Source organism: Ranitomeya imitator, chromosome 2 (genome assembly GCF_032444005.1).
Source record: "Ranitomeya imitator isolate aRanImi1 chromosome 2, aRanImi1.pri, whole genome shotgun sequence".
NCBI lineage: Eukaryota > Metazoa > Chordata > Amphibia > Anura > Dendrobatidae > Ranitomeya > Ranitomeya imitator.
In genome coordinates this window covers 369347639-369364252 of record NC_091283.1, presented here as the reverse complement: position 1 = coordinate 369364252, position 16614 = coordinate 369347639, and the positions used below count along the sequence as shown (strand labels likewise).

At 43.1% G+C, this 16614-nt stretch overlaps 1 protein-coding gene across 2 annotated transcripts in view; it reads right to left on the bottom strand.

The window, feature by feature from the left end:
- Nucleotides 1-4267: 4267 nt before the first annotated feature.
- The window catches only part of LOC138663937 (zinc finger protein ZFP2-like), a 34548-nt gene continuing 22201 nt past the window's right edge, over nucleotides 4268-16614 (bottom strand). For both annotated transcript variants that reach the window (XM_069750308.1, XM_069750309.1), the window contains one exon: nucleotides 4268-6389. In XM_069750308.1, the coding sequence (XP_069606409.1) occupies nucleotides 4996-6389 (1394 nt within the window). In that variant the 3' untranslated portion in view covers nucleotides 4268-4995. The remainder of the gene's footprint in view (nucleotides 6390-16614) is intronic.

Here is a 16614-nt window from a genome sequence, read left to right as displayed (position 1 = left end):
CCCCTGAATCTCAAACACCTTGATTTACACTTATTTTATGAGTCCCTCCTCCCTTTAGCAGACATAGGTTCCTTACGCGATCCAGATGCTACTGCCACTTTATATAACACCACAATAACTGCAGCTCTCAAATCGGGTCACCTGTCTCCCACAACCTAAAGCTCGCAGAATCAACAGGCAAACCTGGCACAGCAGCCTGACTAAAGAATTGAGGCGAGTTTCCAGAGTTGCTGAGCAGAGATGGAAGAGATCATACTCCAATAAGCACTTCATTACATACAAACAGCACCCCACCAATCTCAAGTCCGCACTCCCTGCTGAAAAACAAAACCTACTTCTCATCTCTCATATCATCCATGTCTCACACTCTTAAACACCTATTCAACACTTTCAATTCTCTCCTCGATACCCCAGCACCTCCTCCCTCTTCTCACAGCTGAATACTTTGAGAACATCAGCCTATAGTCCCCACAACTATTCACCCTTCTCTTCCAAAAACAGCTTTTCCACCATTACAGATCATATCTCTCCAGATTACATTTCACCACCTGTGCACTTGACCCATTCCCATCCCAAACCTCACTAGTCTTCATCACAACCCTAACCCATTTTTTCAACCTATTACTAACAACTAGTGTCTTTCCCTCTTGCTTTAAACATGCCTTGATCACAAAATGAGGCCATGCCATCCTCAAAAATCCTGACCCATCCTCTGTATCTTGCCATCATCCCCCATATCACTTCTCCATTATGCCTCAATACTACTGGAACAGCATGTCATCTCATATTACTTCTCTTCTATGCCTCATAACCACTGGAACAGCATGTCCATCTTAAACTGTCCTCCCACCTCTCCTCCTGCTCCCTCTTTGACTGATTACAATCTGACTTTCGACCGAATCATTCCACCAAAACTGCCCTAACTAAAGTCACCAATGACCTACTAACTGCCAAAGCCAAGCGACAATACTATCCTCTTCCTACTGAATCTGTAATCTGCCCTCAACGCACTGGACCATTCCCTTTTACTACAGATTCTCTTATCTCATAGACTTGGCACTATCCTGGATCCCTTCATACCTAAAAGACATGACATTCAGCTTGTCACGCCGTAAGCGGCATTAAAGGGGCAGGACGGCGTACTGGGACCCGCACCTGTCCCTACCACTTTAATGGGGCCCTGGCTTTCCCTTATCTCGGGGGTACCTATGATGGTTAGGAGGCCCGAGCCGCCAGCGTATCCCTGTCTCCTGTGCAGGCCCTCTCAGTGGCCCCCTCTCCCCCCAAAGGAGGTGGACTGCACCAGTGTAATAATACAACAAATAAAAGGGTATACAGACAAGGTAACTAAAAGTCTCAAACTCACCAAATACTCACACAACCACAGAGGAAACACAGAAAAGGGAAGAGAAGGAATAAACTAGAAAGGAAAACAGGTTTAACATGCAACCAAAACAGCAGTCATTCTGTAAATAAACCTCCAACACCAACACTACACTCCTTCAACCTCCAAGCCAGGCAGTAGAACTGATCAATGACAATAGCTGAAGTCAGGACTGGGTCTATATAGAGGATCAGATTACAAAATCCACTTTAGCTGAGAGAGACCCAGCTCTCAGCAACTCTGCAATAAGGTTAACTCCTGCACTGCTGGCACAAAGCAGCCAGGTCAGAATACAGGTGAAGAGCTTCTGTTCACTGTGTGTGACTGAGGCCCAGAGCGCTGCGGTTCTCTGGAACCTGTCGCGGTAGCCCGGTGATAGTATCCCCCTTCTACGAGGGACATCGGCAGCAGGTACCCACGTCCTTTCCTCAGGACCGTACCCTCTCCAGTGTACCAGATATTGTAAAGCTGAGGAAGAACCAGCGCTGTGAACACGCCCTCCCGACCTGACCAGCCTGATTGACAGGCGAAAACGGCGACTTTGGTAAGTTATTTCTCAGCATAGGTGGGGAATCGGGGTACACTACATACACTATAGTAACACACAGCACAGGCCCTATTTAACAGTATTTATAGCTCAATCTCAAAAAACGGGGTGACAGGTTCCCTTTAATAGGAGGGATTCCTCAGGTGCTCCTGAAGAGGAGAGATTTTCTTCACCCATCACGTCCGTATGGCAAGGGGTTCTTGATAAATTAAAGAGGATGGGTTCCAGGTATAAAAATGCGGCTGATCGGAGACGTGTGGAAGGTCCGGACCTTTGTGTGGGTGATTGGGTTTGGTTGTCCTCGAAAAATATTAAGCTGAGAGTTCCCTCGTGGAAATTGGGCCCTAGGTTCATTGGCCCTTATAGGATTGTGGCCGTCGTGAATTCCGTTGCTTTTCGGCTGGCTTTGCCTCAGTCATTTAAGATCCATAATGTTTTTCATCGCTCCTTACTCAAAAAGGTTGTGGCGTCATTCAATCAGTCCCCTTCACCTCCATCTCCAGTGCTTGTTGATGGAAGTCTCGAGTTCCAGATTTCCAGGGTTATAGATTCTCGTTTAGTTCGTCGATCCTTACAATATCTGGTACACTGGAGAGGGTACGGTCCTGAGGAAAGGACGTGGGTACCTGCTGCCGATGTCCATGCGGTTAGGTTGGTTCGGGCATTTCATACAGCTCATCCTGAGAAACCTGGTCCTGAGGTTCCGGAGATCCCTCGTAGAAGGGGGATACTATCACCGGGCTACCGCGACAGGTTCCAGAGAACCGCAGTGCTCTGGGCCTCAGTCACACACAGTGAACAGAAGCTCTTCACCTGTATTCTGACCTGGCTGCTTTGTGCCAGCAGTGCAGGAGTTAACCTTATTGCAGAGTTGCTGAGAGCTGGGTCTCTCTGAGCTAAAGTGGATTTTGTAATCTGATCCTCTATATAGACCCAGTCCTGACTTCAGCTATTGTCATTGATCAGTTCTACTGCTAGTTTATTCCTTCTCTTCCCTTTTCTGTGTTTCCTCTGTGGTTGTGTGAGTATTTGGTGAGTTTGAGACTTTTAGTTACCTTGTCTGTATACCCTGTTATTTGTTGTATTATTACACTGGTGCAGTCCCTATTTAACAGTATTTATAGCTCAATCTCAAAAAACGGGGTGACAGGTTCCCTTTAAATGAAGTAGATTGAGGATGAAAACCATCTGCCCCTAAAAACGGGGACTTACCTGTAGACTCATGAGTACGATTGTTTATAGCAAATTCTGCTAGCGGTAAGTATTTAACCCAGTCCTCCTGATTCTCTGAGATGAAACACCTGAGATAAGTCTCAAGATTTTGATTTACGCGTTCAGTCTGACCATTGGATTGAGGATGAAAAGCTGAAGAAAATGACCAATGAGTCCCCAGCCGGCTGCAGAAAGCCCTCCAAAACTTAGAAATAAACTGCACCCCCCGGGTCTGAGACAATATCTGAAGGAATACCATGCAGTCTCACAACCTCCTTAATAAAGAATGCACGCAACCTCCTATCCTTACTAGAGATGAGAGAATAAATTTTCGGTTCAGATGATTGCCATATTTTCAACATTTGCTGAACATAGCCGAACGCCATTGGAGTCAATAGGAGTACAGATGAGCGAATATGTTCAGAAATGATCAAACAAATTCGGCACGAATATGGTATAAACAAGGCACATTCAGCGATCGTTTTTCAAACATATTCGCTCATCTCTACTACCTCTTATCTGCTCTTCACACAATCGCATACAAGATTTATCCCGTGCATTCCCCCTACTCTGGAACTCTGAACCCGAACATTTTAGACTCTATCCTACTGTGGAAATCATCAAAAGGAACCTGAAGACCTACCTCTTGTGACAAGCCTACAACGTGCAATAAACCTTGTTGCACAACCAGCTTTACCCTTCCCCTACTGTATTCTCATTCTCAGACTGTGAGCCCGCTGGTCCTCTCTCCTCCTGTACCAGTCGGTGATTTGTATTGTTCATGATTATTGCACTTGTTTTTTATTATGTATACCCCTTTTCACATGTAAAGCATCATGGAACAAATGGCGCTATACTAATAATGCGTGTGCCAGAAAATGCCAAGCACAGTGCCCAACTGATCTTTAAGTGCGCATAAGCGATATTTGCTCCATTCAGCCGCTACACTTTAGAGCCCCAGTTCTCAGGACTGGTGGGGTCCACATCAGTTGGTCACCCAGCTAACGGAAAGTTATCCCCTTCAATAGAGATAAACGTTTTGCGATTTGCTTTGTGCATAAAGGATGTTCTTGAGTTTGAAACTTAACTAGTTTGGTGAATACCTAAAAATTCAACACACATTTAAATTGTCAAATTATTTATCTCTAGTAACAGGAAAAATATATCTTTACACAGTGTTAGCCAATAAATAGAGAAATATTAATTTGAGAGCCCTCAGTGGCTGATATCTTTTACTGGTTAACTGAAGAGATGGTAACAAATAGCAGCTTTTGAGACTACTCAGGTCTCTTCATCAGGCATAGTATAATACAAAATCTGAAGAGTCCCATATTTATATACTACAGGGCACAGGAATAATGCACTAAATAAGACAAGTGACATGAAACAGAATGATCAATGTGGGACAGGGAGAAAACAGTTGTAGCAGTAAATATTGGAGCAGTTAATAGATGAGTGTGAAAGTTTTATTGTCCTCTAAGGTCTTGTCGAGGGTTGTGATGCCCCCAAACTGTCTGAGAACATTTCTTAATTGATGTATTCCTGTAGATGTTGGAGAGGACAGAGAGCTTCTGACAATAATGCTTCATAGATTTGGGAGCTCCCTAAAACACAGAAGTGGGGGATCTGGAAAAGAATCTATGAACTGCTCCAATATTTACTACCACAACTGTTTTCTCTCCTTGTAATGACTAACTGAAAAGATGGTATCAACCACTAAGGACTCTAATTTTCTCTCAATTAACAATTTTTTTAGGCAGAAAACATTTACCACAAACAGGAAATGAAAATTAAGACTCCCTTGTTTGAAAGTTTCTGTATTCTAAGCATTAAAATTATGCTTAGCAAGATATCATTTGATGGTTAAAACATGTCTTAAATTCTGAGAATCAGAATGGCTTTTCCCTGGGTGAGTTCTCTGGTGTCTAAGAAGACCAGACTTTTGCGTAAAGAATTTACCACATTCTGAACATGAAAATGGTTTCTCCCCTGTGTGAATTTTTTGATGATCAACAAGACTTGATTTCCAAGAAAAACATTTCCCACATTCTAAACAGGAAAATGGCTTCTCTCCTGTGTGAGTTTTTTGATGATCAACAAGACTTGATTTCCAAGAAAAACATTTCCCACATTCTAAACATGAAAATGGCTTCTCCCCTGTGTGAATTTTCTGATGTGAAACAAGGTATGGCTTCTTTTTAAAACATTTCCCACATTGTGAACATGAAAACGGCTTATCCTTTGCATGAGTTTTTTGATGGTCTTCAAGCCTTATTTTCTGAGAAAATGATTTATCACATACTTGACATGAAAATGGTTTCTCTTCTGTGTGACTTTTCTGATGTGTAGCAAGATGTGATTTTTGATTAAAACACTTTCCACATTCTGTGCATAAGAAAGGCTTCTCCCCTGTGTGTGTTCTTTGATGTATGGTAAGATATGTCTTCTTTATAAAACCTTTACCACATTCTGAACATGAAAACGGCTTCTCCCCTGTGTGAGTTTTTTGATGGTCAACAAGATTTACTTTCTGAGAAAAACGTTTCCCACATTCTAAACATTGATATGGCTTTCCTTCTGTGTGACATTTCTGATGCACAACAAGTTGTGATTTTCGCATAAAACATTTCCCACATTCTAAGCATGAAAACGGCTTCTCCCCTGTGTGTGTTCTCTGATGTATAGTAAGATATGTCTTCTTTATAAATCCTTTACCACATTCTGAACATGAAAACGGCTTCTCCCCTGTGTGAGTTATTTGATGGTCAACAAGATGTACTTTCTGAGAAAAACGCTTCCCACATTCTAAACATTGATATGGCTTTCCTTCTGTGTGACGTTTCTGATGCACAACAAGTTGTGATTTTCGCATAAAACATTTCCCACATTCTAAGCATGAAAACGGCTTCTCCCCAGTGTGAATTCTTTCATGTTCAATAAGTTTTGATTGATAGATAAAACGTGCTCCACATTCTGAGCACGAGAACGGCTTCTTCTCTTTGTGAATCATTTCATATCTATTAATATGTTCAACCTGTATTTTGTTATTTTTAATTATCTTAGTCTGTAATAAATCAGAAGACAGCACATATTGAAACAGAGCAGATGATAGATCTGGGCTGTGAACGGCTGATGGTGTATCTGGGATACTGGCAGGCGCTTCATATATATTTTGTGTGATACCACAAACATCTGCTTTAATATCTGAAGATATCTCTAGTTCATTTGAGCTTCTCATACAGTCACCTAGAAAAACAAACACATTTTTATTTTTGCATAATAAAATCTTAAAATTGTATAATACTTCTGTATAAACATTTCCAATTGCAGGGCTAGTAGCAAAATTCAATTTCAATAAAAGGTAGAAAAATGGGTGACAAACACAGTCTCATGGTAAAACACTAGGTAATGTCAGATAGTGTTATTAACGAATTTTATATTAAGCATGGAAGCACAACTTTACATTTCTTTAACCCCTTAACACCCAAGGGTGGTTTGCACGTTAATGGCCGGGCCAATTTTTACAATTCTCACCACTGTCCCTTTATGATGTTATAACTCTGGAACGCTTCAACGGATCCTGATGATTCTGACATTGTTTTCTCGTGACATATTGTATTTCATGATAGTGGTAAAATTTATTTGATATTACCTGCGTTTATTTGTAAAAATGTCGCAATTTTCCAACTTTCAATATTTATGCCCTTAAATCACAGAGATATGTCACACAAAATGCTTAATAAGTAACATTTCCCACATGTCTACTTTACATCAGCACAATTTTGGAACCAATCTTTTTTTTTGTTAGCGAGTTATAAGGGTTAAAAGTTGACCAGCAATTTCTCATTTTTACAGCACCATTTTTTTTTAGGGACCACATCACATTTGAAGTCACTTTTAGGGCTCTATATGTAGAAAATACCCAAGTGTGACACCATTCTAAAAACTGCATATCTCACGGTGCTCAAAACCACATTCAAAAAGTTTATTAACCCTTCAGGTGTTTAACAGGAATTTTTGGAATGTTTAAAAAAAATGAACATTTAACTTTTTTTTTCACAAAAAAATTTATTTCGGCCCCAATTTGTTTTATTTTACCAAGGGTAACAGGAGAAAATGGACCCCAATAGTTGTTGTAAAATTTGTCCTGAGTACGCTGATACCCCATATGTGGGGGTAAACCATTGTTTGGGCGCATGGCAGAGCTCGGAAGGAGCGCCATTTACCTTTTCCATGCAAAATTGACTGGAATAGAGATGAGACACCATGTCGCGTTTGGAGAGCCCCTGATGTGTCTAAACATTGAAACCCCACACAAGTTACACCATTTTGGAAAGTAGACCCCCAAAGGAACTTATCTAGATGTGTGGTGAGCACTTTGAACCACCAAGTGCTTCACAGAAGCTTATAATGTAGAGCCGTAAAAATAAAAAATCATATTTTTTCACAAAAAACAGGATTTTTGGTTGCTTACCGTAAAATTTGTTTATTGGAGCCTCCATTGGGGGACACAGGAACCATGGGTGTATGCTGCTGCCACTAGGAGGCTGACACTATGCAAATAAAAAAGTTAGCTCCTCCTCTGCCGACTGGCATTATACTCTTCAGTTAGTGAGAAAGCAGTAGGAGATAATGAAACAAGGTTGAAAAACCATAACCACAAACTTGAGAACTGTAAACGTGAGAACAGTCAGAGAACATATAACAAAAACGTTGGGAGGGAGCTGTGTCCCCCAATGGAGGCTCCAAGAAACAGATTTTACGGTAAGCAACCAAAAATCCTGTTTTCTTTATCGCCTCTCATTGGGGGACACAGGAACCATGGGATGTCCCAAAGCAGTCCCACGGGCGGGAAAACCAGACTTCTATCAGGTCAGAGGACTCACCACTGCCGCCTGCAAGATCCTTCTGCCTAGGCTGGCGTCCGCCGAAGCGTAGGTATGGACCTTGTAAAATTTGGCGAACGTGTGGATGGAAGACCAAGTTGCCGCTTTGCAAAGCTGTAGGGCGGAAGCCCTGTGGTGTACCGCCCAGGAGGTGCCGACTGCCCGGGTAGAGTGAGCCTTAATCCCAGGAGGGGGCACTCTGTTCTTGACCCGGTAAGCCTCCAAAATTGCCATTCTGATCCAGCGAGCAATAGTCGCTTTAGAAGCCGGTTGGCCTTTGCGCGTGCCATCAGGAATGACGAAAAAAGAATCCGTCTTCCGGAAAGAGGACGTTCTATCCAGATAGATCCTCACTGCCCTGACTAGGTCTAGCTTGTTCAACGATCGCTCCAGAGGATGAGTCGGAGCTGGACAAAATGAAGGTAGAACGATGTCCTCGTTGAGGTGGAAGGTGGAAACCACCTTCGGAAGAAAGGAAGTTGGGGGCCGGAAGACCACCTTGTCCTGGTGAATGACCAAAAACGGAGGACGGCAAGACAGGGCCGCCAACTCGGAAATGCGGCAAATAGACGTGATGGCCACCAGAAAGGTCACCTTCCAAGAAAGAACAGATAGCGGAATCTCCCTAAGAGGCTCAAAGGGAGAAACCCTCAGAACGTCCAGTACCAGGTTTAAGTCCCATGCGTCCACAGGTGCCCTGTACGGTGGGACAGCGTTGGCTACTCCTTGAAGGAAGGTCTTAACCTGTGGCCGAGAAGCTAAGGTCTTCTGAAAGAGGATGGAAAGCGCAGAGACCTGGCCCTTCAGGGAACTAAGAGCCAGGCCCGAATCCAGTCCTGCCTGAAGGAAGGCCAAAAGAGAAGGCAGAGAAAAGGACATGGATGGAACGCGGTTGGACTCGCACCAACGGAAGTAAGCCTTCCAGGTACGGTAGTAGATCCTGGAAGATGAAGGCTTCCGAGCCTGAATCATGGTGTGAATTACCCGGTCCGAAAGGCCGGACGCTCTTAGAACCGCGGTCTCAACAGCCACACCGTTAAACTGAGCGACCGAGAATTCGGGTGGCAGATCGGACCCTGAGACAACAGATCGGGCCTGTCTGGAAGGTGCCAGGGAGCGTCCGCGAGAAGGTTGACGAGCTCCGCGTACCAAGCTCTCCTTGGCCAATCCGGGGCGATCAAGATGACTGGCACCCCTTCCGCTTTGATCTTCTTCAACAGTTTGGGAGTAAAGGAAGGGGTGGGAACAGGTAGGGTAGCCTGAACTGTGACCAAGGAATGGCCAGAGCGTCGACGCCCACTGCGAGAGGATCGCGAGACCTGGAGACGAACTGCAGAACCTTCCTGTTCATTCGGGACGCCGTGAGATCCACGTCTGGAGTCCCCCATCGAAGACAAATCTGATAGAAGACCTCCGGATGCAAGGACCATTCCCCTGCCGCGAGGCCTTCGCGGCTGAGGAAGTCGGTGGCCCAGTTGTCCACGCCGGGGATGTGCACCGCGGATATCACCGGAACCGTTGCCTCTGCCCAAAGGAGAATCTTGGATACCTCGGCAAGGGCCAAGGAGCTCCGGGTCCCCCCCTGATGGTTGACATATGCCACAGCCGTGGCATTGTCCGTCTGGATCCGGACTGGCAGACCCCTGAGAATCCTTTCCCAGTGGCGGAGGGACAGAAAGATGGCCCGAATTTCGAGGACATTGATTGGCAGAGTTGACTCCTGCGACGACCAACAGCCCTGAACCGTCAGGTGACGGAAAACCGCACCCCAGCCGAGCAGGCTGGCGTCTGTTGTCACCACCTGCCAGTGAACTGGAAGGAAGGACCTGCCCTGGGAGATGAGAGGTGACGTCAGCCACCAGTTGAGAGACCGCTTGACCCGAGAAGAGAGTCTGATCGGCCGATCCAGGGAGAAGACAGACCTGTCCCACTGAGACAGAATGGCTTGCTGAAGGGGTCGGGAATGGAATTGGGCAAAGGGAATCGCTTCCAAGGTAGCTACCATCCTCCCCAGAACCTTCATGGCCGATCGGAGGGAGGGAGGCCGAGGACCCTGGAGCAAGCGTATGTCCCGACAAAGAGTGGATCTCTTGTCCTTGGGAAGGAAGACTCTGGTCTGACGAGTGTCGAATAGCATGCCCAGAAAAATGATGCGCTGAGAAGGAATAAGGCAGGACTTCTTCCGGTTGACCAGCCACCCGAAACGGGCTAAGGTGTCGAGAACAATGGACAGGCTTTCGTGAGCCTGAGAAAAGGACGGTGCCTTGATGAGGATGTCGTCGAGGTATGGAAAAAGGACCAGGCCTCTGACTCTCAATATGGCCATCAGCGCTGCCATGATCTTCGTGAACACCCTTGGAGCGGTTGCGAGACCGAACGGCAGGGCGACGAATTGAAAGTTCCTGTTGCACAGCGAAGCGCAGGAAACGGTGATGTCTGGGAAATATCGGGACATGGAGGTAGGCGTCCTGGATATCTATTGAGCATAGAAATTCCTGGGCCTCCATGGAAGCAATTACTGAACGAAGGGATTCCATCCTGAAGTGTCTCAGGCGAACTCTCCTGTTCAGCAATTTGAGGTCCAGAATGGGGCGAACCTTGCCGTCTTTTTTCGGTACCACAAAAAGGTTTGAGTAGAAACCCGTGAACCGTTCTTTCTCTGGGACGGGAACGATTACCCCGGATTTGAGCAGAGAAGCGATGGCTGCGAAGAAGCCCGGAACTAGAGCGGGATCTCTTGGAGGACGGGATTGGAAGAAACGATCCCTGGGTCGGGAGGCGAACTCTATCTTGTATCCCGAGGATACAACTTCCCTGACCCATGCGTCCTCTACTGCGGAAATCCAGACGTCCCTGAAAAGGAGAAGACGGCCCAGCTGCACCCTGCAAAAAATATACGTGCAAAAAAAAAAAAACATGAAAAACACCAAAAAAGGACACATTCAAGAAAAAACACCAAAAACAGGCAAAGATACTTACCTGTCTAAATAGGCCTCAATACAAATGCACAAGCAGGGTGCAGCGGACCCAAACAAAATAGCAAATGCACAGGTGCAATACCTAATGAAACAGCCAGCCTTCAATAAGGGTTTGGCCGTGTGGTACACCAATGCACTAAGATAAAATACTCTGTATGTGGCGTGTTCACACAAGGAATACAAAGCATCTGGCTACAGCCTATTAATAATGCCCTATTGCGTAGGACTGGCAATACGTAAGGACCCTTGGCGTGGGTTGCCAGCTTCCATATTATGGCCCTAATATCAACTAAGACCTTACATATATCTATATGTTTTTTTTTTTTTTTTGCACGTATATTTTTTGCAGGGTGCAGCTGGGCCCAAATTGTTCTGTACACTGTGGCCTCTGTTCACAAGGGATGCATTTTAGCACTGGGCAGCCCGCCAGTTTTTTTTTTCTTGTAGAAACAAGAAAACAATAGATTAAACCAAAAACACATGAGCCATGCACACAGTGAACAGACCTGTAGGGACACTGTTCACACCACCAGGAGACAATCCCCTCCTTGTGAGCCGTTTGGTAGAGTGGCTTAATATACATTTTTTGCAAAAAACGTATTAACCAAATACTCTTGTGTTTTTCCATCTTTTTATTAGCACTTGCCGTTTATATTTTTTTGCAACAGAGTATTTTTAGGTTTTACTGTGCCTTTTTTGTGTGGTTTGTCTCCTGGTGGTGTGAACGGTGTACTTACAGGCCTGTTCATTGTGTGCACGGCTCATGTGTTTCTGTTTTACAAGTGTATGAAGCGAGGCTGTACCCATTGGGCAGGAGTGTGTATAACTCCTACTTACCCTCTGGTCCTGACTCTGAAACCAGCAATTCCCTACAGCGCCCAGTGCGGTTATAATATATTTTATAAAAACTTTTGCTTCAGCCATTGATATGGCTTTTTTAGCTTGATAACCATAGAAAATAATGAAAAAAATGGCTAGTTCAGGTGGACTAATCTGCTACATGTTCTTTACAGAAAAATTTCATCTGTATTTTGCTATCCATATTTTATTGTATAAAACAATATAATATCTTCCGTTATACTTATTCACAGAATTTTGGCAAAAATGATGAATCGAAAGCTGAAAAACCTAAAAGACCACAGAGCTCACAACAATTAACACATAGTAGTACCAACCAGTGACTGAGGAGACTCTGTATCTTCTCTGCATCTAGTGGTTACTAGGGTTGAGCGAAACGGGTCGTTCATTTTCAAAAGTCGCCGACTTTTGGCAAAGTCGGGTTTCATGAAACCCGATCCGACCCCTGTGCGGGGTCGGCCATGCGGTACGCGACTTTCGCGCCAAAGTCACGTTTCAATGACGCGAAAAGCGCCATTTCTCAGCCAATGAAGGTAAACGCAGAGTGTGGGCAGCGTGATGACATAGGTCCTGGTCCACACCATCTTAGAGAAGGGCATTGCAGTGATTGGCTTGCTGTCTGCGGCGTCACAGGGGCTATAAAGGGGCGTTCCCGCCGACCGCCATCTTACTGCTGCTGATCTGAGCTTAGGGAGAGGTTGCTGCCGCTTCTTCAGAAGCAGGGATAGCGTTAGGCAGGGTCCATTAACCACCAAACCGCTTGTGCTGTAGCGATTTCCACTGCCCAACACCACCTTCGGTGTGCAGGGACAGTGGAAGCTACATTTTTTTTTTCCTCAGCGCTGTAGCTCATTGAGCTGCCCTAGAAGGCTCCCTGATAGCTGCATTGCTGTGTGTACGCCGCTGTGCAAACCAACTGCTTTTTTCAAAGCACAAATCCTCTTGTTCCTTCCTTTCTGCACAGCTATCTTTTTTGTTTGTCCACACTTTTTATTTAATTTGTGCATCAGTCCACTCCTTATTGCTGCCTGCCATACCTGGCTGAAATTACTGCAGGGAGATCGTAATTGTAGGACAGTCCCTGTTTTTTTTTTTTTTTTGTGGGAGATTAAGATTGGCATTTCTGCTAGAGTGCCATCCCTGTGTGTGCCATCTCTCACTCAGTGGGCCATAGAAAGCCTATTTATTTTTTTGCTTGATTTGGGTTATAAAATCTACCTGAAAAAATCACTACATCAATCAGTGGGAGAAAAATATTGGCCTCAGGGCTTGTGTGCCACTCCTGACTCCTGTGTGTGCCATCTCTCACTCAGTGGGCCATAGAAAGCCTATTTATTTTTTTTGCTTGATTTGGGTTATAAAATGTACCTGAAAAAAATCACTACATCAATCAGTGGGAGAAAAATATTGGCCTCAGGGCTTGTGTGCCACTCCTGACTCCTGTGTGCATCATCACTCACTCAGTGGGCCATAGAAAGCCTATTTTTTTTTTTGCTTTATTTGGGTTCTAAATTCTACCTGAAAAAATCAATAAATCAATCAGTGGTAGATTAATATTGGCCTTTGGGCTTGTGTGCCAGTCCTAAGCGTGCCATCTCTCTCACAAATAGTGGGCCATAGAAAGCCTATTTATTTATTTTTTTTGGTTTTATAAATTCTCCCTGTAAAAAAAATGGAGATTAATATTGGCCTTTGGGCTTGTGTGCCAGTCCTAAGCGTGCCATCTCTGTCTCTCAGATAGTGGGCCATAGAAAGCCTATTTATTATTTTTTTTATTGGGTTTATAAATTTTCCCTGGAAAAAAAAAAAAAAAGTGGGAGATTAATATTGGCCTCTGGGCTTGTGTGCCAGTCCTGAGCGTGCCATCTCTCTCACAAATAGTGGGCCATAGAAAGCCTATTTATTTTTTTTTTTTTTGTTTTATAAATTCTCCCTGTAAAAAAAAAGGGAGATTAATATTGGCCTTTGGGCTTGTGTGCCAGTCCTAAGCGTGCCATCTCTCTCTCTCAGATAGTGGGCCATAGAAAGCCTATTTATTATTTTTTTATTGGGTTTATAAATTCTCCCTGAAAAAAAAAAAAAAAGTGGGAGATTAATATTGGCCTCTGGGCTTGTGTGCCAGTCCTGAGCGTGCCATCTCTCTCACAAATAGTGGGCCATAGAAAGCCTATTTATTTTTTTGCTTGATTTGGGTTCCAAAATCTACCTGAAAAAATCACTAAATCAATCAGTGGGAGATAAATATTGGCCTCTGGGCTTGTGTGCCACTCCTGACTCCTGTGTGCGTCATCTCTCACTCAGTGGGCCATAGAAAGCCTATTTTTTGTTTTATTTGTTTTCTAAATTCTCCCTGAAAAAAATCATTTTATTTTGTTTGGTTTCTAAATTCTTCCTGAAAAAATCATTCTTTTTTATTATTTTTTTTTCTAAAGTCTCCCTGAAAAAAAAAAAAAAATCAAATCAGTGGGAGATTAATATTGCCCTTTCTGCTTGTGTGCCAGTCTTGACTCCTGGGTGTGCCATCTCTCTCTCTCTCTCTCCAATTGTGGGCCATAGAAAGCCTATTTATTTTTTTGCTTGATTTGGGTTCCAAAATCTACCTGAAAAAATCACTAAATCAATCAGTGGGAGATAAATATTGGCCTCTGGGCTTGTGTGCCACTCCTGACTCCTGTGTGCGTCATCTCTCACTCAGTGGGCCATAGAAAGCCTATTTTTTGTTTTATTTGTTTTCTAAATTCTCCCTGAAAAAAATCATTTTATTTTATTTGGTTTCTAAATTCTTCCTGAAAAAATCATTCTTTTTTATTATTTTTTTTTTCTAAAGTCTCCCTGAAAAAAAAAAAAAAAAAAAAATCAAATCAGTGGGAGATTAATATTGCCCTTTCTGCTTGTGTGCCAGTCTTGACTCCTGGGTGTGCCATCTCTCTCTCTCTCTCTCTCCAATTGTGGGCCATAGAAAGCCTATTTATTTTTTTGCTTGATTTTTGTTCCAAAATCTACCTGAAAAAATCACTAAATCAATCAGTGGGAGATAAATATTGGCCTCTGGGCTTGTGTGCCACTCCTGACTCCTGTGTGCGTCATCTCTCACTCAGTGGGCCATAGAAAGCCTATTTTTTGTTTTATTTGTTTTCTAAATTCTCCCTGAAAAAAATCATTTTATTTTATTTGGTTTCTAAATTCTTCCTGAAAAAATCATTCTTTTTTATTTATTTTTTTTTCTAAAGTCTCCCTGAAAAAAAAACAAAAAAAACAAATCAGTGGGAGATTAATATTGCCCTTTCTGCTTGTGTGCCAGTCTTGACTCCTGGGTGTGCCATCTCTCTCTCTCTCTCTCTCTCTCTCTCTCTCTCCAATTGTGGGCCATAGAAAGCCTATTTATTTTTTTGCTTGATTTGGGTTCCAAAATCAACCTGAAAAAATCACTAAATCAATCAGTGGGAGATAAATATTGGCCTCTGGGCTTGTGTGCCACTCCTGACTCCTGTGTGCGTCATCTCTCACTCAGTGGGCCATAGAAAGCCTATTTTTTGTTTTATTTGTTTTCTAAATTCTCCCTGAAAAAATCATTTTATTTTATTTGGTTTCTAAATTCTTCCTGAAAAAATCATTTTATTCTATTATTTTTTTTTCCTAAAGTCTCCCTGAAATAAAAAAAAAATCAAATCAGTGGGAGATTAATATTGCCCTTTCTGCTTGTGTGCCAGTCTTGACTCCTGGGTGTGCCATCTCTCTCTCTCTCTCCAATTGTGGGCCATAGAAAGCCTATTTATTTTTTTGCTTGATTTGGGTTCCAAAATCTACCTGAAAAAATCACTAAATCAATCAGTGGGAGATTAATATTGCCCTTTCTGCTTGTGTGCCAGTCTTGACTCCTGGGTGTGCCATCTCTCTCTCTCTCTCTCCAATTGTGGGCCATAGAAAGCCTATTTATTTTTTTGCTTGATTTGGGTTCCAAAATCTACCTGAAAAAATCACTAAATCAATCAGTGGGAGATAAATATTGGCCTCTGGGCTTGTGTGCCACTCCTGACTCCTGTGTGCGTCATCTCTCACTCAGTGGGCCATAGAAAGCCTATTTTTTGTTTTATTTGTTTTCTAAATTCTCCCTGAAAAAAATCATTTTATTTTATTTGGTTTCTAAATTCTTCCTGAAAAAATCATTCTTTTTTATTATTTTTTTTTTCTAAAGTCTCCCTGAAAAAAAAAAAAAAAAAAAAAATCAAATCAGTGGGAGATTAATATTGCCCTTTCTGCTTGTGTGCCAGTCTTGACTCCTGGGTGTGCCATCTCTCTCTCTCTCTCTCTCTCCAATTGTGGGCCATAGAAAGCCTATTTATTTTTTTGCTTGATTTTTGTTCCAAAATCTACCTGAAAAAATCACTAAATCAATCAGTGGGAGATAAATATTGGCCTCTGGGCTTGTGTGCCACTCCTGACTCCTGTGTGCGTCATCTCTCACTCAGTGGGCCATAGAAAGCCTATTTTTTGTTTTATTTGTTTTCTAAATTCTCCCTGAAAAAAATCATTTTATTTTATTTGGTTTCTAAATTCTTCCTGAAAAAATCATTCTTTTTTATTTATTTTTTTTTCTAAAGTCTCCCTGAAAAAAAAACAAAAAAAACAAATCAGTGGGAGATTAATATTGCCCTTTCTGCTTGTGTGCCAGTCTTGACTCCTGGGTGTGCCATCTCTCTCTCTCTCTCTCTCTCTCCAATTGTGGGCCATAGAAAGCCTATTTATTTT